Source organism: Strix aluco, chromosome 10 (genome assembly GCF_031877795.1).
Source record: "Strix aluco isolate bStrAlu1 chromosome 10, bStrAlu1.hap1, whole genome shotgun sequence".
Taxonomy (NCBI): domain Eukaryota; kingdom Metazoa; phylum Chordata; class Aves; order Strigiformes; family Strigidae; genus Strix; species Strix aluco.
This window is the reverse complement of record NC_133940.1, coordinates 16,686,090-16,709,241: the sequence shown is the minus strand read 5'-3', so window position 1 is coordinate 16,709,241 and position 23,152 is coordinate 16,686,090. Positions and strand designations below refer to the sequence as shown.

Sequence of the window (23,152 nt, the reverse complement as noted above, 5' to 3'; positions counted from 1 at the left end):
ATAGAGACTTATTTTCAAGTTCATGATTGCTTGAAATACGTATTTTGTTAAGCTGACAATTTTATAAATCATTTATTTGAAGACTTGATTTCTTAAACACATACACTGGATCACCAGTGTAGTGGGAAAGAGAAGGAAGCAGTTCATCATTTATTGGCTGAAAGAATTGAAAAAGCTTGATTACAAAAACTGATCCTGTATCATTACAGCAAACGGAACCTGTTCTGTAACACAGCACAACAAACACCCATATCAGACAGGTGGCAACTGCCAAGAAGTCCTGTTACTTCAAATAAAGTTTTGATGCTCACAAGCTGCTTAGGAAGAATTTAGCCCTCTTGGGAAGTGGGGAGAGGTAAAGCACAAGATTTAAACAAAGCTCTCTCCACTCCACCATTTTACTGTTGGAGTAGCTACATTAATTTGAATAATACCTATGAGGAAATGTGTTTCTTCTATATTCACTGTGAAGAATTTTCCCCAAAAGAGACAACACAATCACTTGAGGAACGTGTTGGCTTGGAGTTGGCTCATTCAAGAGGATGTTGCTGTCTGAAGACCACAGCCCTTGGCAGCAGCAGCCGCAGTGTGAGGCAGAGCTACAGTCACCACGTTTCTTGTCAGAAAGGCACCGATGTCCCGAGGACCTGTCATCAATGCACTTTGGTCGGTTGTCCCTTGTGCTAGCCATAGTCCTGCACGCTCCAGCTCAGGGTAGTGGTATATTTTCAGCTTGCAGTTGATAAAGATGGAGGTCCCTGAGCAGGGGAAGGTAAAGCTGACCTCATTGACTAAGGAAAGGTTTCCACATTAGCCAAGCGCTTTCCCTCGTATCCTGGGGGCACAGGGAGGCAAAAAGAGCTCAGGAACCCCTGATGCCCTCAAATAATTTGAAAGAGGGCTCCACTGCTCAAGGGTTTCAAATACCGATCAGGGTCCTTTGTTCCCTCCTCTGTCAACTACCAGAGATTGTTTTTGTCACCACCTCTTCCCCCGTGCTCCAGGCCATGGCTTCATACAGAAGCACAGGGTGAAACCAGCTCTGGAGCATCTGAGCTGGGCTGCGTGAGGGACAGCGTATAGAACCACTGTGGTCTGCTACTTCAACATGATTAATGAAGATTTGTAAAACTTCACATGGAAGTTGTGCTGGCACAACTGGCACCTAAGGAGAACCTATAAACAAAATGCCTGATAAGGAAAGTAACAGAATATGTACTGCAGGCTGCTGAAGGAATTCACTGGCTCAGTCTAGAGGAAAATTCAAGTTCCTGCCTGTATCTGAGGCTGTGCTCACAGGCCCTGGGGGACGTACCTGACAGAAGCCAGCTCACTTCAAGCTTGTATTTACCTGCCACCATTGCTCATGTTTCACTTCCTCCCATATCCTCTGATCAACAGCTTCCTGCCAAGCCTTCACTCAGAAACCTCTTTCAACTCCTGATGACTGCAGTGGTGGCTCACTGCAGACAGGAAATACTGTGAAAGACAGCATCAGGTAGCTCAGTCCACACAAAGAGAAGCTTTCAAGAGTGTCTCTTAACACTAGGATCTATATATTCAGTATTTAGATTAAATGAGGGCCGCAAGTTTAGCACATACACACCTGTGCTGCACTTGTACCTTGGACACAAGAGCATCTTGCTTGCACAGGGAAGTTGGGAGTTAAAAGGACCAGCTCTGTTTTAAGGTCTAGTCAGAGCAGAGTGAACATCCCCAGAGATACGGAATCATGAAAGATAAACAAATCCTAGAATCCCCTCTTGGTTCTGAAATTCCAATGTTTCTAGTAACAACAGGATTTGCTTTTGTTCCTTACACTGTGGCCCTTCAGTGTGCCAGACTCTAATTTATCCTCCCAGCTACCAGGAGCTGAAAGGTACCCTCTGTGTTTATTACTTTCACAATGCAGGAGAATCTGGTAAAAAAAAAAACCAAACCAAAAACCCCAAAAAAACGGTCAGCCTCATCCAGCAGCCAGTGCAATGATGACCTAACACAAATTAATTCTTCAGAAAAGATGAAAGAGGCACAGTGGGAAATTTGTCAGCAAATACTGTAGCTGCTGAGCCTTCGCCCTTGATACAAGCACAGTGCAACAGGCAGAAATAATACAAGCATTATGTTACTAGAAGTCAAGGAAATGGGAGAAATACATCCCTCATCTAACAGTCATCTCTCCTTCCCAACACACAGATCTTGCTACTTCCCCATTTCCTTCTAATCTAAACCTTTTCAGAAACACCCTAACTGTACAAGGTTCTCTTTCCAGGCCATCCCTCAAGCAGCATGGCTTGTATCAGTGACTGTCATAGGGGTACATAGTATATTTAAGAAAGAAGTCACTGAAATATGCCAACAACACTCAGTTTGAGTAGTGGCATTTTTATCAAATAGGGACCACAGATTTTAACTTTCCTCTAGAAGACGTAAATTCCAGCCTGAGGTGAGATAAGACCCCAAAGATTTCCATTCTGCTCTGTTAAAAAAAAACCCCTAGAACTGCCAGCTGACAAAAAGGCTGAACAACAAGTTAAAATGCAGATTTCAAGTCCCAAAGGCACTTGACTGGAGGAGCACTTCACATCAATAGGTGCTGGGAGCACTTCCCATGGTGTGATTAACCCTCACTCAGCAGAGCTGAGACAGAGAGACTGTCTGGAAAGACCAGGCTGGGTGCACAGACAGCAAGAGCTGACCATGCTCAAAGGCAGAATATGGTCCCGTAAGGCTCCCATGACCTTTGGCTTCCACCTGCTCCCTCTCCTGAGAGGGGACCGAGAACTGCCTGGAGAGAGCGGAGGTGTCTGAGGTATGTGCAACATTTTCAGCATGGTGATGCACCAGCACAGTGGTGCTGGAGGTCTGACTGTCTCTCCGGAGGGTGGTCTGGGCTAAGCTTGGAGTCCCAGTAAGCGTGCGGTGTTCAGCACATCATCTCTCGTCAGGTAACAGCCGCAGAGCTGGCGGTACCCTGTGAACGCTTCCCGTCCGTGCAGGACGCGCCAGTTATCTACGAACAGTGCCTGCAGGTGAAGAGAAAAGGCCGTCAGAAGAAGGGCAACCACCACAGCCAGGGCCAGGACACCCTGACAGGACAGATCCTAGAGCTGGAGATCCCTAGAGACTGGAAGAGCAAGTACGGGTAAGCCACGGTGGGCATGACCCTTCCTGTTCAACACCAGAGACGGCACATCAGACTATAGCCAGATGTTTCATGTGATCTAGCACAGCTGTTTTACCCAAAGCCAGCAGTTCTGCTCTGCTGCTAACCACAGGTTGAAACATGACAGCTAGCAAAGCACAGAAATGCATGTTGGGCTGTTTCTTTGCTTTTCTACTGGAGAAGTTGGGCAGTAGTTCACCAGCAACAGAAACTGGCCATCTTCTGCCTCTACAGTGTCACTTCCCCCCCAGGGCAGCCTTTGGAACAGAGAGGTGTAGGAGCTCTGATATGTTCACCTTCCCTGCTGGACCCTTTCATTTTTAGGGCCCTGAGCTCAGACTGAATCTAGACCCTGTAGGAATAAAACCCCTTCAAGCAGGCACAGTTGGAGGAAGCAGCCATACACCATCAATACCTTCAAATCTACAACTGTGGCTCTAGCTCTTCAAGCTCCTCCAAAGCTGCACCCAGCATCAGCCTTTCAAACGCAGCGCAGAGCTTTTTCCTTCCAGTACCAAGGTGTGCTAAGGCACCTTAGCCATTGCTGAGACAGTGAAGATAGTGCCCAGGTGTCCTGGGAGCTGTTGGCAACGTAAGGATTCAAAAACAACTCAGAAGTACATTCAGCTTCCCAGACCTTTATACTTCCATCAAAATAGAATTTTCTTCTGGAAGAACTTAGAGGCTGAACATTAAGTGTTCCCAGCCTTTCTGCTTCTGAGGGCCCTCATTTCAGTGACTGACAAGATTTTTCCTCCTCTCCCCCAGTCAGGACTGACTTTCCTCTGAGGCAGAGTTTGAATGAAACATTTCTGCCTTATCTGAAAGCTCATATTCTTTCGGGACAGTAGGAACACACACACACAACAGATGCCAGTACTGTAATACAGGACAGCTTAAAGCAGCTGTAGAGAGGAAAACTGCAGCATACAGAGCTCGCCTGAAGCATTTACCTTAGCAGCAGCAAGCCTGCACAACCAAAGGAGCACCCTGCCACTCTCCCTGTACCAAACACACACAAGCCTCCCAACTCCGAGTCCTACCTTGCCCGGCTTCAGTTTGACCCACAGTTCATTTTCTGGTCTCCTGAGCTCTGCAGTGAGTGTGCGGTGAGCAGTGTACCAGCGATGCACAACATCGTAAGGCACGGTGTTGATGACAGCACGATCATAGTTATTGTATCTAGAAGTAGAGAAGAGATAAGAGACTGCCCACATGACTCCACGAGCACAGCCAGGTATTTCTAAAGGGAACCTCAGGTGTTTGTAGGATTAGTCAGTATTTAAGGGAGGCTATAGAGAAGACTAGGGAGGTTAGGCTGCAGGTGCAGAACTTCCAGGAGAATACACAACACTGGGAGCAAGAAGGAGTTCACTATCAAGTGTAAAACTGTTCTTGCTGGGCTTCCACAGAAGGATATGCCACAGCAATGGGCAAGACTGAGGGCTGTTCAGAATAAAAGCACAAAGCAGTGCTGGACAGCCTCCTGTGCTAAGCCAAGCTGGAGTTTCAGAAAGCAGCCCAGATTTCCTCTGGAAGGGGACCAGTCTGCACTATTCCTGTTCTCTGTATGCCAGGCTAGTTTCTAGAAGCTTTTTCAGAGAAGAGCTGAATTCTACTGCCTCTCAAATAAGTGAGATGAGGGCATGGAGCTGAAGGGAGGATGACAGAGATGAAAAAAAAAAAAATAAAAAAAAAAAATCAAAGCTCAGCACTGACACCATCTTTGTATCGGTGGTTCTGACACTTCCTCTCAAGCAGCAATACACAGCCCAAGAGGAAACACAGGATGTTTCTGTGGTTTCACTCCTGCCCCTCAAACATACACTGGTTTTTAGTTTATGATATCTTCTGGAAAGCCACCACTATCTGCTACAATCCCCTCCCCATAAGCAAGAGGCTTCATGTTGATGTTACCTGATCAGATAAAGCTCGTTGTTCCAGGGATAGACATTGAGAACCGGCCCAACTCCGATCATGTGGTTGTGACAGTCTCCCACATTTTCAACATACTCGTGCTTCAATGGCACCTTGCTGAGCAGCTCAAATTGATCAGGGGCTTGCCGGAGAACCTGCTCTGCTGCATAGAAACCATCCACCAGCAGCGTCCGCCCGCCCGTGCCCTCGTGCTTCAGGCAGTGAAACACTTGGATGCTGCATGGGCGAGAGAATACAGAGCACAAGAGAAAAGACCTTGGCTGCCTGTCCCGTGGACAGAAGGTGCTCCCCACAGACCCAGTCAGATGTAGATGGGTGCACCACCCTTCTCATTTCAAAGACCTGCCAGGAAATGGAGACAGACCAGCAAGAAATGGTAGTACCTGCCATTTCTTCAGGCCCAATCTCACACATTTTGCTTCCTGAGAAGGCGACTGCCTACACTGCCTCCCAAATCAAGTGACATGAGTCTGGGAGACTTCAAGTGGTGGATCAGGCCTGTGGCACCCAAAGTCTGTCCAGGCAGGGGGACACAGAAGTTCAAAAGCATAAAATGAACTTCCCTAGAACATCTCAGAACAAGAGGACAGTTAAAGAAATGCTGGTTGTATGGTTGAGGTCTCCAGAACTACAACGGGAGTTCAGGGTGACTCGTTCAAAGGCACATACATCATGGTCTCTCACAAGCAGTCAGGAGAAGTCCTTCAAGGCACCACATTAACAACCCTTTGAAAAGCCTGGAGCAGAGGAGTCCCCAGTGAGCAGCTTACCTACAGGGACATCCCCTCCCTAGCGGGAAGCCATCCAACTCAGCTTTTGTCCTTCTATTACTTCTCTGAAGCTTCTTTCTTTCCTTCATGCAAGTCAGGCATTGTACTGTTAGGAACAAATACCCAGGAGCTGCCTCGAGCCACCTACTTCCAATTTTCACAGTGTGCCAACTTCACTTGTTAGAAAATTAATTGTGACTTTCTGGGAAAGCCTTTATCTTCTCATCTCCCTTCAGGGCCTCTAAACCCAGTCCCATGACAAGTGATGTGGCAGGACCTACCAGCTCCACCAGCACATTTTCACCCCGATGATCTAACCATCCTCCTACCCACAACAGTTTCAGGATAATTTTACAAAGTCAGTCCACAAGCACTGGAGCAAAGGATGTTGTGCCTCAAAGGCAACCACCTCCTCCTGCAGCTCAGGGCACTGAGAAAGCATCTTCTGAGGGCAGGAAGCTCTTTGGTACCTGACGAGAAAGATAATGTTGCAGTCTTTCCCATAGCTTGGGGAGTTTCTATCCTCTACCCTTTGCAATAATTTAACTTGAGACTCATCAGATTTGGCTGATTTCAGCCAAAGCAGTGGAGGAAAGAAGACATTCAAATGAACACATCTTTCTTGAAAAACACCTAATTTAATTTAGAAGCAGGTCAAAGACTGTTTCAAGTGTTTTCGAAGCAAGTCTGAAACAGCCTGGGAAGAAGGGATTTCTGGCAGAGATGGGGGCTCAGGAAAGCCAGAAATTCATGTTCTTCCTGCACAACTATGGCTTTGCAGAATTGCAAGCATTAATGGTTAGCCCTACTAATTTAGACCATGCTGTCATTGCTTGATATACTTCAGTTGGCTGCAGATGAGAATACACCTACCTGAAGGGAATGCTTCTAAGTGGAAAAGAAAGGTAGATATAAAAATAGCTAATGAGCTCTATAGTTCTGGCACTGAGCAGTTTAAAATCAAAGCTCTTTTGTAGGGTTAAATTTTGATTACTAATTACTTTATTTCATTTTGGGGAAGATTTTGTGAGCTTCTAAAACAAGTCAGCATGAAACCACATGGGTTCTGCAGTCTGCTGTTCACTGAAAACAGGGAAGCCAACTAGATCTGGCTTGAAGAGTGTGGCACGACCTGTGCTTTATGCATAAACGTCTAGCTTCACAGAGCACAATAAAATCCACTTACTCTGCTCCCAACACCAAACTGCTTCAGAACGAATGCTACCACCCAAAAGCTTCCTGCCTGGTTGGGCACAGAGAACAGTGCTCAGGGTGCCACCTGGGTAACTCTACCTTTTCTGGTCTGTAGGGCTGCTCAGAAATCCAAATGCAGCCAACAGATCTCTCCCCTTAGTCCTCCTCTGCTTTTACAGCTCTGCACCACAGACCTTTCCCATTAAGATGTTTAGCAAGTTAACAGCCTGACTTGGGAAGAGCTAATCCTGCCCTGGGGCAGAAGGCGTGGACTGGATGACTTCTCTGTGTAGCCCTAGTTCCCTAACAGATCACGGTACTTCCATCCATTCTCTGCTTGATTGAGATGAAAGCAGTCCCCAAAAAAATTAAGCTAGAAAATAAGATCAAGTCTCCTGTACTTCACTGTGAACCATGATCAGGGCTAATGCCTGCCTTTCCCCAGCTGTGTACAAAACTCACAGCCCAGAGGCTCTATCAGAGAAGCAGTCTGCGAAGTAGCATTTGGGCAACAATGCTGTAGCTACAAACTGCTTTTAAAAGCAGAGAGGTGTGAACTTCAGAGGGCTGGGAAAGCCCAGTTTCTGACTACATACAGGGCTGCACCACTGCCAAAATGCAAACCCCAACCTGTTTGGACTGAAGCAGAGCAACTGTCCAGAGCATACGTGAGCACAGCACGTACAGCAGTTACCACTCTCACAGCTTGGGAGGGCAGAGACAGTTGCTGCAGGCTGGGCCAAGGCAACCTGTTCTCCCTCCTTTGCCAGAAGCTACTGCTAACAGAGCTCAGCCAGCAAGAGAGACAGTGCTGATGTGGGTGAGGAAGGCTCGCCCCAGGTCAGCAGGATTAAGTCAAAGCAAACTCTTGCATCAACTTTGTACAACAAATAAGTGGCTCTTGCTGCAGGAGGAGCCTTGCCTTGCCAGATGTACCCAAAAGACAAATCAACTGCTCATTTCTGTGAGGTTGAATGCTGTGTGTCACTTCAGAGACCTAGGAGAGTGATTTCAGAAGAGATTGCCAGATAAGCTTCAGGGTAGCACAGAAACGACTACAGCACTGAGCCTTTGTGGCTAAAAAGACTACTTGAACCAGAGCCATACCAAGCAGCAGCCAACTATTTAATACCAAGTCCTTCATTGCCTGTGTTCTGGAAGACCTACAGGTTTCAAGCAAAAAGTGATCTACAGACTACTGCAACTCCACAGGGATCAGACAGGACCCAGAATTGCTGTGTGTGACTGGAAGTACATCCCATCAGCAGCACTAGACACAATGAAGCCTATGTCACTAGAAATGGCACCACTGTGAATCGCCCCTGCCTTCTGCACCGTGGGTCTGTGAACCAGCAAAAGCACTTACCCGCAGGGCTCCTGGAAGTAGGTTGTGTCGGTGTGACGATCCAGAGCCAGCTTGGTGTAAGCAGTGTCTCCCCGAGAGAAGTCAGAGGTAAAGTACCACATTCTACCATAAATGGTCTCCCTGCAAAACAGGTGAGCAGTTATCACAAAGTGCTGCAGGGATCAGTGTGGTGCTAAAGCAAATCCTCTCTTGCATTTGAGGCTACTCCCCTTCATCCTATGTACAGAATAAATTAAAGCAGAAGAACTTAACAAAATTCACGTTGTCAAGAGATGGTGCTTCTAGTGCCTCCTCTAGTTTTCAATTTCTCTTTCCACCCAAGAAGACTGATGGGAGTGAGTCTTGCTTCCCCTCCACAAATACAGATGTTCTTTCCACACCAAACATCAGCCCCAGTCAAATCAAGGAAGCCACTGAGTGACATGAAGAGTTGCCAGAGTGCAGCCAGACCTTGCTTGCACCCACTGCAGGGTTACCCAATAATCTCATTTCTTGTCCTTCGGATCCTGTGTTTTCACCCACTTCCTCCCCTACAACAGGCATGGAAGGGAACAGACAGAAGGCAAAGACAAAGAGGGGCTACAGGGTGAGGGTACCTGGACAAAAAAATTGGCTGGATATTCCTTGGAGCCCCCCATTTCTATTTGGATTGACTATTCATTAAAAGAAATCCCTCCTCTTCCAGTGGCCCAAGGCAAGTTAAACTGTTTCTGCAGCTTGGATAAAATGTGAAACTCAAACCCCAGCTTGCCATGCCGTTGGTGTGTTTCAAACACAGAAAAAACATTTCTCAATATTTTTCTTTAGCGAGAGCTACAAATTGTTTTTGATCTCCCTGGCTCCCAGGGCCAGGGCTGCCCTCCTAACCTTTCAAGTCATAACAGGAAATGTCTCTCCTTGCAAAGCTCTAGTCTTCCCAGACAGGCTACTTCCTTCAGTCATTCTTCTCTGTGCACAGTCCCATTATCATAAAAGTCATCGTATGCTCCTGAGGCAGCTCCATAACCTAGCAACTCCAGGCTCTCCTCTAAAAAGAGGTCAGATCCCACAGGGCAATACTCCATCTCTGTTCACCGGAGTGGCCAGAGGCTGCAGAATACGCTGTTTGCAAGCCAGGCCACACTGGACAATATACAGGATAAGGCGGCAGCACCTTTCCAAACAAAAAGAAAATAACAGTCTACCTTCCACAGCTCCTCTACAAAGCTGTCATTGGCCTTCCCAGGGCAGCCCTACTTACCTGATTAAGCTGATTCTTTCTGCTAAGATTTCTGTGTCCTCTTTGGTGGGAGTGACATTCTCTACAAAAGCAATCCCATATAACAAGAAGTTTTGCAGGAACTCCTTCAGCCCTTCGTCTGTCTCCAGGAAACTCTGGCAGTCAACAGATGGGACCTGGGCTTGGCGGTAGATTTCTGCATTCCAGAGAATCCGCGGGTGCATGACCTGCTGCTTCTGCCCCTCGTAGCTGTTCTTCACCAGCCACTCGAGCCCATACCGTGTCACATGCCCGTCCGGCCCTTTGACAAGGGAGAAGAGTCACAGTCACGGCAATTGCACTGAACAGCCCGAGATCATGGTCAGTGCAACTATCAGTCTAGGACAGTCCTCACCCTTTTAATTTTGTCTGGTGACAGACTCTTTGCACCCTGATCCCACCCAAAATATTATCTGGTTGAAGCCACAAGTCCTAGAAGCATGCCATTGCTGCAACAGCTCCAAATTGAGAACTAAGTGTTTCAACTTCAGTGGCTTTGTTTTCTATTGACAGGACTCCAAGGAGAAGTAAAACGCTGAAGACAAACCCATAAATAAAGGTAAGCTACAACAAAAGGAAGAAAGCAGCTGGGAAGATGAGGAGAAAGGACAGAAAATGTGAATTCTGCTCAGGGATACCAGCTCAAATAGGACAGGGTAAGGAAAAGAAAACCAACCATTTATTGACCAATCTGTTCACTACCTGCATTGCTGCTGTCTTCAAACAAACCAATAAAATACCCAGACACTGAAGATACACACATCTCTACCCAAAAAGGGCTGGGGGAGACAGGGAGGAAAAACAGACACAAATTTAAGACTGAGGCATGTTTACAGTAACAGCACTGCTCAGAAGAGCAGTGTTTAAAATCTGCTTACAGCTAAATCTCTTCCAAAGCAGCTACTGATTTAGAGATAAGGCTGCCCTCTCCCAGCAAACCTAAGAGTGGGATCCATCAACAAGGCTCCCTCCAAGCGGGGCTGGTGGTCTGTAAAACGTGAAGGGCACAGGCACTTTGCTACTTACATGTTAGGAAGAGTGTGGTCTCATCCACCCGGACAGCCTTGGGTTTGATTCCCAGGTCCACACTAGCCGTGTCCAAGCTGCGCTGGTTCGTCTTGGTGTTGTAGCAGGAAGCTGAGCGGCAGTGGTCCCGCAGCCAGACAAAATCGAAGCGCATCAGCGTGTTCGCATACCTGAGCTCTGCAAAGAAGGACAGACTCAAAAGATGCACTGGTGTGAACAGCGAGAAAAAACAAAGCCAAGAACTGAAGCCAAGGGCCCACAAGTTGTGATCCCACTTATAGGGGATGCGGAGGCTGTTGGACTTAGCACCGCTTTACGTAAATTAAGCTAGCTTGTCACAGGATGAAGACCAGGAAGAATATCTTCACAGAAGGCCTGGCTGTCAGTGATCTTTCTTAGTCTCCTTTCCTAGCAAGTCTACAGGCAACCTCATTCTGCAACAAGGAGCGTGGCTAACAAACATGCTGGTCACATACTTACCTCTATCATCTCTCTTCAACAAGTAGTAAGTTCAGAGTTGTACAGCAGCTGCTGTACATAACATAGTTGTAGAGCCCAGCACAGGAATACAGATAAGAGTCAACCAAATAATCACACCAACATCCAAACTATACAAACATTACAGACAACATCAAGACCTTGATGCAAAGCTTTGATATCTATTTAGCATTACAATAAAGCCTCTCCTCCTTGTTCCATCCTGGCATAGCTTAGGAAAACTCAAAGCCCTTCAGAAGAGGGTCAGAGCCAGCAGATGCAACAGGAGAGCCCTTCCTGCTCTAGTCCTATTCAGCTTTGAAATCCAAGTATCCAAGGTCACTGTGCACCACCCTTTCTAGAGGCCACTGTGTTGGATAAAGTATCGAGCAACTCCCTTTGTTTATAAGTGACTCAGAGTACCAATATCTAACCAGCCTCAGTAGACATCACCCAAGCAGACAAACACGTGTCTCCATTACCAAGTCACCTCCAAAACATAACAGACAGAAATCATCATTAGACAGTGAGGTATGATTTGCATCAAAAAGGCTTTTATGCCCCCCCTGCATCCTGTTGCTCATGCTATCCAGCCACACAGACAGGCTGCTTGCAAACCTGCTCTAACAACTGCGGTTCACCCAGCAGTGTTTTAAGGAATTCTGCACAAGCAGGGATAAGAGAGCAGGGCACACACCAAACCAGCCACACCACCTGCCAGTCAGAGCCCTGAGCATTACACAGAAAACAAGTGACTGACAGGGCAAGCCTCAGATGCAGTTATTGTTCGGGAATCCCTTTGATTTGATTTCCAGTTTAGCATTGCCTTGTTTATCATAAAGGACTTACCACCAGCAAACAAACCTGCTCCATCCTGTCTTTGGGAATTCCCAAAGGGAGCATGAGCCTCCAGCGTTCATCCCTCTAATGCAGGCCATTTCAGAAGAAAAAAACAAAAAAATCACTCCCGGGGAACAAGGTCAGGAAAGTCTCACTGCTCTCCCCAAACAGACTCCAAAGCAGGTACACATGCACCCAACACACCTACCTAGATGGTCACCGTGTAACTGCCAGGCACACTTGAGGGACTCTGGGGCTGTGTGATACCAGCGAGCCACAGCAGCGAGGACGCTCCTTCTGTCACGGGGCAGCCACGGCGAGCGATGTCTAGTGCTTCCGTGCAGCCGGCACGGCACCTTGAACAGACACGCCAGCCTCCTGCACCACATCCTGCGCAGCCAGGGGGGAGAGAGGGGGAAAACAAGGTGACTCGGCTGTGCTGCTGCATCGCATCCCGGTCTCGATCTCTGCGCTGTTATGCCAGGCACCAAAAGCACTTCTGGGAAAGCTGGTATCCTCCTCCACAATTGTCATTTACTGTCAAAAGAGGCGAGTGAGAACTAGTGCATTGAGAAGGAAGAAAAGAAGCAGGTATGGTGACTGGCAGCCTGGCCAGAGGAAAGAGTCACCTACCTCCCGGGCACTCTTTGGACACGAAAAATAACTAAAAAGAGTTTGGAGAATCTTGTATTAAACGCCCTCACTGCCAAGCCTGAGTACCAGTGTCACTTTTGCATCCTCCCAGTGACAATGAAATCAGGCACGCTGCCAAGCTTTTTCCAGTGCTTACAATCCACACTTACTGTTAACAACACACAGACGACGCAGCAACCTCAATGAAATTGGGTGCTTTACCCTTGTTTAGACCAGTTGCAGTAGATACTTTTGCAGACATCACCAACACCCTGGAGGAAGACCATGATGTTGCATGTGAAAACTGGCTGCTCTCAAAAACTGCATGTAATGGAAGCAATGGGGAATTAACTATTAGGGGGTCAATGAATTTTTTTAAACAGACAAGCTAATCCAATCTGCACAGATCAGCTGGAAACAGAAGGAGAAGACACAAGGGTGTCTTGCTTATTTTGTGATCACCATAAACCACAGCAGAAAATAGTCCTGAGGAGAAACAAATGAGATCCTAGGATTTATCAGACAAAGCAGCTCCAGAAGAGACAGCTGTGTGTCCAATGCTCTTGTGCAAAATACTGGCAAAGCCTCATCTGCTACAGGTCTTACCCCTTCTCCAGCCTTCCCGGTTTGAATTCACCATTTCTGGACAGAACTACAGGGATCAGGGAAGTAAAGTGACCTTGGTTAGAGAAGCAAGAACTAGAGGAATCCAGTAATTAGGTCAGTTCTAGAAGAAGTATGCAAAACAATGAGGAGGAAGATCTCTACTTCTGCTGAAGGACAGCTGGCATGGAAGAGAAACCAACTGTGGTTAATTTTAGGCTAGAGATTAGAAGGCGATTTCTCAGAGGGAGATTTGTAACAACTCTTCAATACAAAGAGCAAGGACAAAAACTGTACAAGTTTTAAGATATGAAGCCATGGTCTAAACACCCTGTCATGTTTATTAATTTCTGGAGGTCAGGTCTAAACCCAGCAGGATTTTAACAGTGCTTTGGTCTGAAGCATGTAGAAACACGTTATCACTGGATAAGACACAAACTCGGAAAGCATTTCTTATCCTAGACTTTTGATTTTCCTTCATTTTCTTATCTAAAGAGTGCAGGCACCGGTGCTTTGGCTGTCCAGCCTGCTTCTCTGCTTCATAGTTGACTCAGTGCAGAGATCTCAAGACTTGGTAATAACAGGGAAAACAACACAGGTGTCATCTTCCCTGACAACAACTTGCTAAGCAGGGAAAAAATAAAACACAGACAGCCAGCTCTAGGGAAGAAGAAAAAAAAAAAAGTGGAAACATTCTTATAAAGAACATGGTTTGAGATCAAGATGCACACTTTTCAGCCATCAAGTTTTGCAAGTTCTTGGCCACAGCCTGTGCACAAGTCACTGACAGCTTTAGCACTGCAGAAAGATTTCAACTCAGAAGTTTCTGATTTCTGCAGCTGCTAAAATGCAATACTCACTCCTCAGCAGGCTGCAGGGAATCAGGCTGTCCTGCAAGTCATAGAATCATTTAAGTTGGAAAAGACCTTTAAGATCATCGAGTCCAACTGTTAACCTAACACTGCCAAGTCCACCACTAAACCATGTCCCCAAGCACCACGTCTACACGTCTTTTAAGTACCTCCAGGAATGGTGACTCAACCTCTTCCCTGGGCGGGCAGCCTGTTCCAGTGCTTGACAACCCTTTTGGTGAAGAAATTTTTCCTAATATCCAATCTAAACCTCCCCTGGCACAACATGAAGCCGTTTCCTCTTGTCCTATCACTTACGAAAACACCCCCAGTTCCCTCAGCTGCTCCTCACAGGACTTGTGCTCCAGACCCTTCACCAGCTTCGCTGCCCCTCTGGACGCGTTCCAGCCCCTCAAGGTCTTTCTTGTAGTGAGGGGCCCAAAACTGAATCTGGTACTCGAGGTGCGGCCTCACCAGTGCTGAGTACAGGGGGATGATCCCTTCCCTGTCCCTGCTGGCCACGCTATTTCTGATACAAGCCAGGATGCCATTGGCCTTCTTGGCCACCTGGGCACACTGCCAGCTCATATTCAGCTGGGTCTCGATCACCACCCCCAGGTTCTTTTCCCGCAGGCAGCTCTCCAGCCTCTCCTCCCCAAGCCTGCAGCGTTGCGTGGGGTTGTTGTGACCCAAGTGCAGGACTCAGCACTGAGCCTTGCTGAGCCTCATACAATTGGCCTCAGCCCATCAATCCAGCCTGTCCAGATCCCTCTGTAGAGCCTTTCTACCCTCAAGCAGATCAACACTCCAACCTAGTGTCCTCTGCAAACTTACTGAGGGTGCACTTGATCCCCTCATCCAGATCATTGATAAAGGTATTAAACAGAAACAGATCAGAAGCTGATGTTTCACTCTGCATAGCAGTAGGGGAGGCACTGGAAGCTCCTTGCTTGCTGCCTGACACCTGCAGTAACCAAGATCTCTGCTAACACAACTGACCTTGCAACTTCAAACACTACTGCAAAGCCTGTGAAACTTTTTATAGATGCTGAGCTGCAACATCCTGAAAGACTCTAGCATTCTCACTACAGACAGAGAAACTGGGGCACCAGAGAGCTTACATAGCCTGAGCCAGTTACCAGGCATCTGAAGACGCACAAGAATACTTACTTTTCCCTTTGGTGGTCTCCAGCCAGCCAGAATATCAGTTTTTGCAGAAATGCCAATGCTAGGTTCTGGGAGAATGCTTCCCCTCCCTGCCAGCTTTTAAAGTTTAGTATAGGAAAAAGAATTAGTCAAATTTGATATGCAAACTTAAGAACTAAGTGAAGAAAATCTGCTCCTGTAGAAAAGCAGAAGCTGACTGATGTTTATTGCCTTTACAAAGCTTAAAGAAATGATTCAACTCCCTGAACTAAGCATTATGACTCACAAGGCTTAAGACTATTCTTTGAGAAAGACACACAGGAGGTAAGACTGTCCAGTTTGGCTTTCAGATATCAAGGATACCTACTAATCCAACAGAGGGGGAAAAAAAAGAAGCAAGCTTGTTTGCACAAGCCCAATATCTCCTCACACAGGACCCAAAACTGATAGGAAAAGCTCATCTAGAAATCCATTTAGAGAGTGGCCTCTGCCTGGGGCAGCTCCAGCTGTAGTTATCTCTTTCTACACACGTTCCTTTTATCTCATCCTCTTCCAATATCAAAACTTACCAGAGAATAAACACAGGTAACGGTAAGTGACCCAGATATTTAATCTAATCAGTGAGACCTCTTGCTTCTCTGCTCTTCTTGCTGGAAGCAGACACCACAAACAGCTCACAGAGAAGCCTTAAATTAAATCTTTCCAAGAGATACTAAAGCTAAAGAGGAGTTGAAAACAAAAAAGAAATCTATACAAGTAGAGAGCATTTACATTGTGCCTCTGTGTTTATTTAATAAGAGCTAACAGCTCTCTCCTGGCTGGAGTTAGTTATGTGAACAGCTAACTCTTTCCCCCAGCCCCCCTGTTTACCTCACCTTTATGCTTCTCATCTTTACCTTGTCCAGACCACACGCAGCTCACCTGGGCAGCAGTGAAATACAGAAGCTGAGAGACTTCAAGACAAAATTTCCCTTGAAATTCAAAAAGCAAGGGCAGGAGGAAGAAGACATTAAACTACCCTGTGTGTAAATTCAAGTGGACTTTGAGAAGGTCAATTACCAAGTCGGCCCCTCTGCCAAAGCAAGACAAAATCCCATGCAGACATTATATGTGAATACCTTCTGTGGGGCTCATCCTATCCAAGAGTCCACCATGCAGTGGGTGAAAAACAGGAGCATGCACAGGATCCACACTAGAAGTTACAGTGTGAACAGGAGGAACAGAGCTGCGGGTGCAGGAGGGAAACACAGAAAACTCAAATATATGGTGATTTGAGGAATTACCATAAGTCTCTTGAGAGAAAGACAAGAGACATGCTGTGAAAGGAGGAGGAAGGAAGAGTGGGCCTCATGAGGGGCTTGTCTGTCCATGAGACTTCCCGCCTGGCCCTTCAGTAGTTTGTCTCACTGCTGCCACAAGAAGCATTTGAAGTAACCAATACTGTTTTTTTAGCTTTTTGATAAAAAGCCACAATTCCCATTTTGAGCAAAGTAAAATACTGAGCTGGAAAAATTAGTAACCAAATAATTTCAGCAATGAAAAAATATATGGAAGGAGAAACCACACAAATCTGTGGTCTTTAGCCAGCTTTTAGCAAAAACCTTCCAGGAACACAGTGACACCAGGCTGCTGGCATTAGGGAATCTGCTCTGATGCCCTAACTGCTGGTGCTGTGAACAGACCTGTTTCATCACTCAGTGACAGCATGTCCAGCCTGTTTTTCAAGCTCATTTGGCACCTGAAAAAAAATTAAGCATTTCCAAACATTTAGTTGCTTACACTCACACATCCTTTTTCATTGCTAGAAACATCTGGCTAAAACAAAGGTTTCTGATCCATAAGAAACAGAAAATTTCAGTAGTACAACAGGCCTTACACTTCAAGAAGAGAGATAAAGAGAAAATAAATTGTTTTTTGAGGCAGCCTGAGAAATACTCAGGCTGCAAATCTAACAGGGCACACATCCTGCTGGCCTCTTGGCTACATATATTTAATCTGACATTTCTATCAGCTTTGGAAGACGTACCCAAACACCACACAGTGCCACTGCTTGAGCGAAGGTAACCCTTATGAAGGGAACATGGATTTAAAAAAAAAAAAAAAAAAAAAAAGGTGCTGCAAAGGCTGACACAGAGCTGCTGCCTTGAGAGGACTGTGCCAGAACCAGGTGAGCAAAGTACACTAACCCAGATGACAAAGCCCAGTGGCAGACCAGGCATCTCTTAGACACAGACACTCAATTGCCAGCACTGTCAAAGGTTTAACAGCCCGAGCTGACCTAGCTTACCTATTAATTACAAAAGAAACAAAAGGCAGATTGGCTGTCCCCTGCTGAGAAAGGCTCCTGCCCCCTCCCCCCCCCCCCCCCCAGACAGCACTGCTGCAGCAGACAACTATATTAGATCTCACTGTCAGGAATCAGATTCCCCTTCCAGCCCTTCCCCACAAGGGATTTCAATTAAATTAAGGAGCTAATAAAGACATCCCAGACACTGCCAGCTTCACAGCTACTTCATTTTCCTAGAAGTAATTATCTGCTCACCCCACGTTTAACAGCAACCACCTGGCTCCAGACCCCCCCTTCCCATAACCTTATTGCAGCTTTTTCATCTCTCTCAAGCAAAGCCTTTCCAGGCTGCACAGCTTAACAGAAACAAGCTCTAATTCTTTTTTCCAGAAAAGCAGCCAGCCCTCGTGGTATATCCCCCACAGGGATAATAATTGCAGTAAACTCGTATTATTAAATCACTTCATTCACCCGCTCTGGGTCCTGCCCTGGCAGAAAGGGGCCAAACAGCTCTCCCGGGCAGGGAGGGGTTGCCTTTTATCAGGAAGGAGAGAAAACAGCTCTGCCCACGAGATGCCTTTGGCTGCAAGCTTTCATTCACAGACTAATGGGATCTGACGTCTTAATCCCTGTCTGAACTACGGGTCAGTTAATGTTACCTGGGACCGCACAAGCACGGGGCTGAGGTGGAGGAAGAGATGGAGTGAGGCTTCAGACGGGCTTGGGACGTTGAACAAATTACCGAGGGTCTCCACTGGTGGTCACGGCTCTTCCCTGCTTCCTTCTCCTGGTCCCTGCACCAACCAGGCCAAAAACGCTGCTTGAAAGCTTTTACACATTTACTGCTGCACGTCCTCCAGGAAGCCGATGCCACCCGAGGAACCAAAGGCTCTTAAATCAGGGTCTCGCTGACCTTTTAAAGACAAAAAAAAATATAAAAGCCACGTTGCAATCTGCATTTTGAGCTCCTGGGTCCCCCAGCTGAGGCAGCCCAAGAGCAGCCCTCACACCGTCAGCTCCCTCCCCGGCAGCGGCACAGCAGGCTCCGGGAGGGGAGGACAGACCCGGTGAGTGCCAGGCCCAACCCCAGCAGCCGGCCCCGGTACGAGAGCCGGGCACTGCAACCGTCCCGGGGAGCTGAGGGGAGCGAGGACCCCTCGACCCCCGCCTCGGGCCCCGACCCACCTCGGCAGCTCCCCCGGAGCTCGGACCCGCCCCAGCTCAGCCCCGGCTTCTCCTGAGCGGCTTTACCGGGCCCCAAACCGGCGGGGCCGGGCCGGGCAGCTGGGCCGGGGCCGCCTCAGGCGGCGTCAAGCGGCGCCGCGGGCCGCCCCGGGGCGGGGCCGCACCACCGAGCGCGGGCGGGCTCGGCTAGAGCGCCGCCCGCCATAGAGAGCGGCCCGCCGGGTAGAGCGCCTGCACCTATCGAGCCGGTATGGGATGAAGAGCGCACGGGGGCGGCACGGGCTGGGCCAGCACCGCGGAGAGGGGCACGCACGGCCCGCACCGGGCGGCAACGGAAGACGCGACCAAGCGCCCTCCCGGCGGCTCTAAATTGCTGGGAGGCCGACGCATAGAGCGTTGCATACACCATAGAGACCTGGGAGGGTGGATAGAGCGCCGCACACACCATAGAGACCTGGCTGTCCTGAGAGCGTGGAAACGGCGGGAGCGGCGAAAAGTCTCTGCGCATAGAGACTGTCTCTGGAGAGGCTCCCGCCACCGCGCAGGCGGGGCCTGCCATGAGCGCCGCGACCGGGAGCGCGAGGAGGCGTTTTACTCGAACCGTAGAGCGCTGCGGGGGGAAGACCATAGAGAGGCGCGCCGCAGCGTAGAACGTCGCGGGGCGGCAACGCACGCGCACTGCGCGGGGGCACGGGCCGGCGGTGGGGGCCGCCATGTTGCCGGTGGCTGCGGGGTCGGGCCCGGAGCTGGGAGAAGGGCCGGGCCCAGTTCGGGGGTGCAGGCCCTGTCCCCCGGGCCAGTCGTGGGCCGCCGCTTCCCTCGGCTTGGCTGCGGCCTGCGCCCGGGGAGGGACGAGGCGTGCCCGGGAGTGGGACCGGGCTCAGCCTTCGGGAGCTGCGGGCGCCGGCCAGGGGCAGACGGGCAGACCCGACCTTTTTAGGCTATAAAACGCTGATTTTCATCGAAATGTACCTGAACATGAGCTTGTGTGTGTATAAGGCTGAGGGGAGGCGCAGGGCCGGGCGGCGGAGCGGGGCAGGTAGTGGGGCTGCCCGCTGGAGGGCTGCCTTGTCCCGGCGGTGGCGGCTGCCGCCTTCCCCGCCCCCCCCCCCCCCCCCCCCCCCCCGGCCTTTCGCCCTCCCGCCGCCTCGCTCGGGCCAGGTTTCCTGCCCTGAAGGTGCCCTGGGGCTTCTCCCAGCCAGACCTGCTGATCACCCTGTCCTGAGCAGCGGGGACGCCGCGGGGTGCCTTGGGGCAGTAGCTCTGATACCAGGTACTTAAGGTTTTTTCTCTGGCAGGGAGCATCTTCGGGGCAGGATAGTCGTACTGGTTGCCTTTGGGCACAGATCCAGAGGGAGCCGGAGCTAAAAGCGGGAACATGCAGGTGACACTGGGGACACGGAGCTGGCAGCATGGGGTGAGAATACATGACAAGTGGTGGCACTGGAGCTCTGAGGTTCAGTTACGTACAGATAACTTTAACCCATCAGTCATATGCTTAAATGTGATGTTTCTGTAGAGGAGTGGATAACCCCTTCCCCCTGCACCCCTCATCCCATCAGCAGTTGTCCATGCCCCAAACTGACACCCTGCCACCACCCAGGACACATCCTGAGTGGTGCTGAGCCCTGGTGTTACGTGGAGGTGACTGGGTCACTCTGCGGTGGCAGCTGCCCTGTCTCATGTGCTGGAGATAGGGCAGGATCAGGTCTCAGTTGTGCCTCCCTGGCACCTGTGTAGACAAACTGCCCCAGTGAAGCACCCAGTGCTTCTCCCCAGTGTGGTATCTCAGCTGTACCATAATTTCCATGCCTGGTTTTCCAAAATTTGGACTTTTTGAGTCCTTCCAGTTTCCCTGCTGTCGCACTCCTGGGTGTGCTGGTCTGGCAAGAGGTAGAACAGCCGCTTGCTGTGATTGCCTTCGCAGCAAGGGGACGTGGTGGTGTGTCACTGCAACTTTCTGTTTTCTGAGGGTGTTTTTCAGGAAAGGGGTGGGGGCGGCGCCTGGAACAGGCAGAGGAGCTGACGGGGATCTGCTGCTTCCCAAAAACTCGGTGCAGCTCCCAGGGGAGATAAACAAGTTAGTCACTCAGTGAGCTCACAGCAGAGGCATCTCAGCCTCCATGAGAATTTGTTGCAGGCCCTTCCCGGGGTGCGAGTGTGCCCCAGTGCCGACTCCCCAGAGGAGCCAGCGGCTGTGTGGCTAAGGCAATGGCTGGCCCCATGCTCCTGGTGCTTGGGCAGTGCCTGTCACCTGTCCTTTGGTCCCTTCTCACGTGCACCATGGTACTGGCAGGAAGCCCCGGCCCTTCTCGCACTGTGCCCTGGCACTTGCAGCACTTCTGATATAGCCCCTGAGCTGAGCAGGGACTCACTGGGTGTCTGCAGGATCCACGTGTGTTCCTGACGTGAGCCATGGATGTGAGCAAATACAGATAAATGGTGAATCAGCTATAGGGCTGCTCTCGGATCTGGGGGAGATGGGGGCTCTGGAAAGCGATGATCCCCATCCTGTGGTGTCTCCACTGGCTGCATTTGAGACAGGCAGTGTGGCTGCATCAGGACATCCCATGGCTTGTGGCTCTCAGGGTCATTTCTTAGACGAGCCACCTTTTGGGGTGTGGAGTGTGGTCTCTAGAGCTCACCAGGGTTTGTGGTCCCTCTTGTGTCCCATGGAGCTGAGCCTCTGCTGCTGGCACGTACCCACTGGGACCTGTGGGGCAGGGGCAGGCAGTGCCGCAAGCCCTGGCCCCCCTCGGAGGTGGGGGGGGCGCGGCTGCCGTCTCCCCCAGGTACCCAGCGCTCCGGACATGCACCTGCTGCTTGGCCCCGGCACGTAAGATCTGGGAAAGAAAGCGCCTGGGAGCTTTCTGGGGATTTCCCAGGGAGAGTTGGGATCTGGGAATTTTCTGTCCCCCGCCTTCTTCTCCCCTCCTTCCTCCAGCAGTGGCTCTCACTCGCATGCTAGTCCCGGGGTCACAAACGGTTTTTAAAAAAAGCAACAGCCCACACAATGCTCTTCCCTTCTCTAACGGGTGCTGGTGACGAGATATCGCATCCGGCCTGGAGGACGCAGAATTAGCCCTTTGCCTGGGAAAGGCCCTGCCAGGCCCTGCCGGCAGCTCCAGCGCTGCGGGGCTCCAAGGTCAGCAGCGCATCACTGCGTGCAGAGGAAAGTGACTCCGCATCCTACAGATGCATCCTCCGTTCCGTTGGGCTCTCTCGTTTCCCTCTGACAGGTCGTTCAAGAAATCAGTCCCTCTTCCCTGCTCGTGGGATTTCTTGGGGGTCGTGTTGCTGTTGGTGATGTCAAGCAGTGCTTTCGGTGACGTGCAGAGCACACGCAGGTTTCTCTCTACATGTGGCTTCTGCGCTGGCAAAAATTGGGGGATATTTCTGCAGGTCAGGACAGGGAAGTCACATTTTACAGGAAACGTGATTTCCACAAGAGCAGCAAGAACAAAGGGCAGCCAAGCAGGTAGGAGATATTCCTGGAAATGGTTAGTAAGACAAAAATTCTGAAAAATGTCAATGTGGGTGTAGGAACTGTTTCATTTTGATGCACATCCAGCCCAACCTGAATGTCACTATCCAGCCCAACTCAACCCAATACAACCCAAACAGCACAACTCAATACAACCCAGCCTGAATGACCCAACACAACCCAACCCAACATGAATGACCCAACACAACACAACTCAGTGAGAATGACACAACCCAACCCAGCTCAACACAACCCAACAAAACCCATCATGGATGACACAGCACAGCAAGATCAGAGAAAATCCAGAGGACCTTTTAGAAATGTCAAGAAGAGGAGGGTCCATGGACTGGAGCTCTACTTGCTGGGTGGTCCTAACCTACCCCTGCTGCAAGTCTGTTTTAATGAAATAGAAAGAGCAAAACAACCTTACCCACCAGGACTTCCCCTCTAAATAGGCTGTGAACTGGTGAAACGTGGAGGTGTGTTAGGGACCTGAGAGTCCAGGGGGATTTTCTGGTGTGTAATTAGGGGTTGAGCCTCTCTGCTGCTCCTAACTCTCTCCTTTCATGACACTTATTAGGACTAAAGTTGCCTCTAAACATCTGTCTGTTACAGTGATGTTGGTCAGTGATTTCAAGAGGATTGAGGGAACAGAACCCAGCAGGAAAACCTGGAGCACACAACTGTGTTAAGAAAGTGAGTTAAACCTGAAGCAAAGCCCCCAGTGCAGCTGTGATCCCGACTGTGGTGTGTGGCTGCCTGCACAGCGCTTGATCCAAGGGCTCTCAGAGCTGAGGGACGTATGCTGGGTCCCTCGGGGTGCACCGGTGGGCTGCCCATGGGGCCCCTCATGGTATCACAGGCTTTGCTGCTCTGGTGTCAGTTTTCCCTGAGGCCAAGCTCCCACTCCCAAGAATGCATCACGTCC

At 49.5% G+C, this 23,152-nt stretch overlaps 1 protein-coding gene across 7 annotated transcripts; it reads right to left on the bottom strand.

The window, feature by feature from the left end:
* Nucleotides 1-42: 42 nt before the first annotated feature.
* On the bottom strand, nucleotides 43-18,897 carry TMLHE (trimethyllysine hydroxylase, epsilon). Of its 7 annotated transcripts, XM_074835438.1 has the most exons (10): nucleotides 18,741-18,897; nucleotides 18,215-18,468; nucleotides 16,951-17,006; nucleotides 12,244-12,425; nucleotides 10,719-10,895; nucleotides 9,675-9,954; nucleotides 8,435-8,554; nucleotides 5,084-5,320; nucleotides 4,210-4,348; nucleotides 43-3,026 (listed from the first exon to the last, which is right to left on the bottom strand). In XM_074835438.1, exons 4-10 carry the CDS (start codon nucleotides 12,422-12,424, stop codon nucleotides 2,895-2,897), a joined length of 1,266 nt encoding a protein of 421 aa, XP_074691539.1. In that variant the 5' UTR covers nucleotide 12,425; nucleotides 16,951-17,006; nucleotides 18,215-18,468; nucleotides 18,741-18,897; the 3' UTR covers nucleotides 43-2,894. The 7 variants fall into 7 exon arrangements, with proteins under 7 accessions (XP_074691539.1, XP_074691538.1, XP_074691540.1 ...); XM_074835437.1 differs by lacking the exon at nucleotides 16,951-17,006; XM_074835439.1 differs by lacking the exon at nucleotides 16,951-17,006 and having other exon boundaries at nucleotides 18,298-18,468.
* Between the last annotated feature and the right edge of the window lie 4,255 nt (nucleotides 18,898-23,152).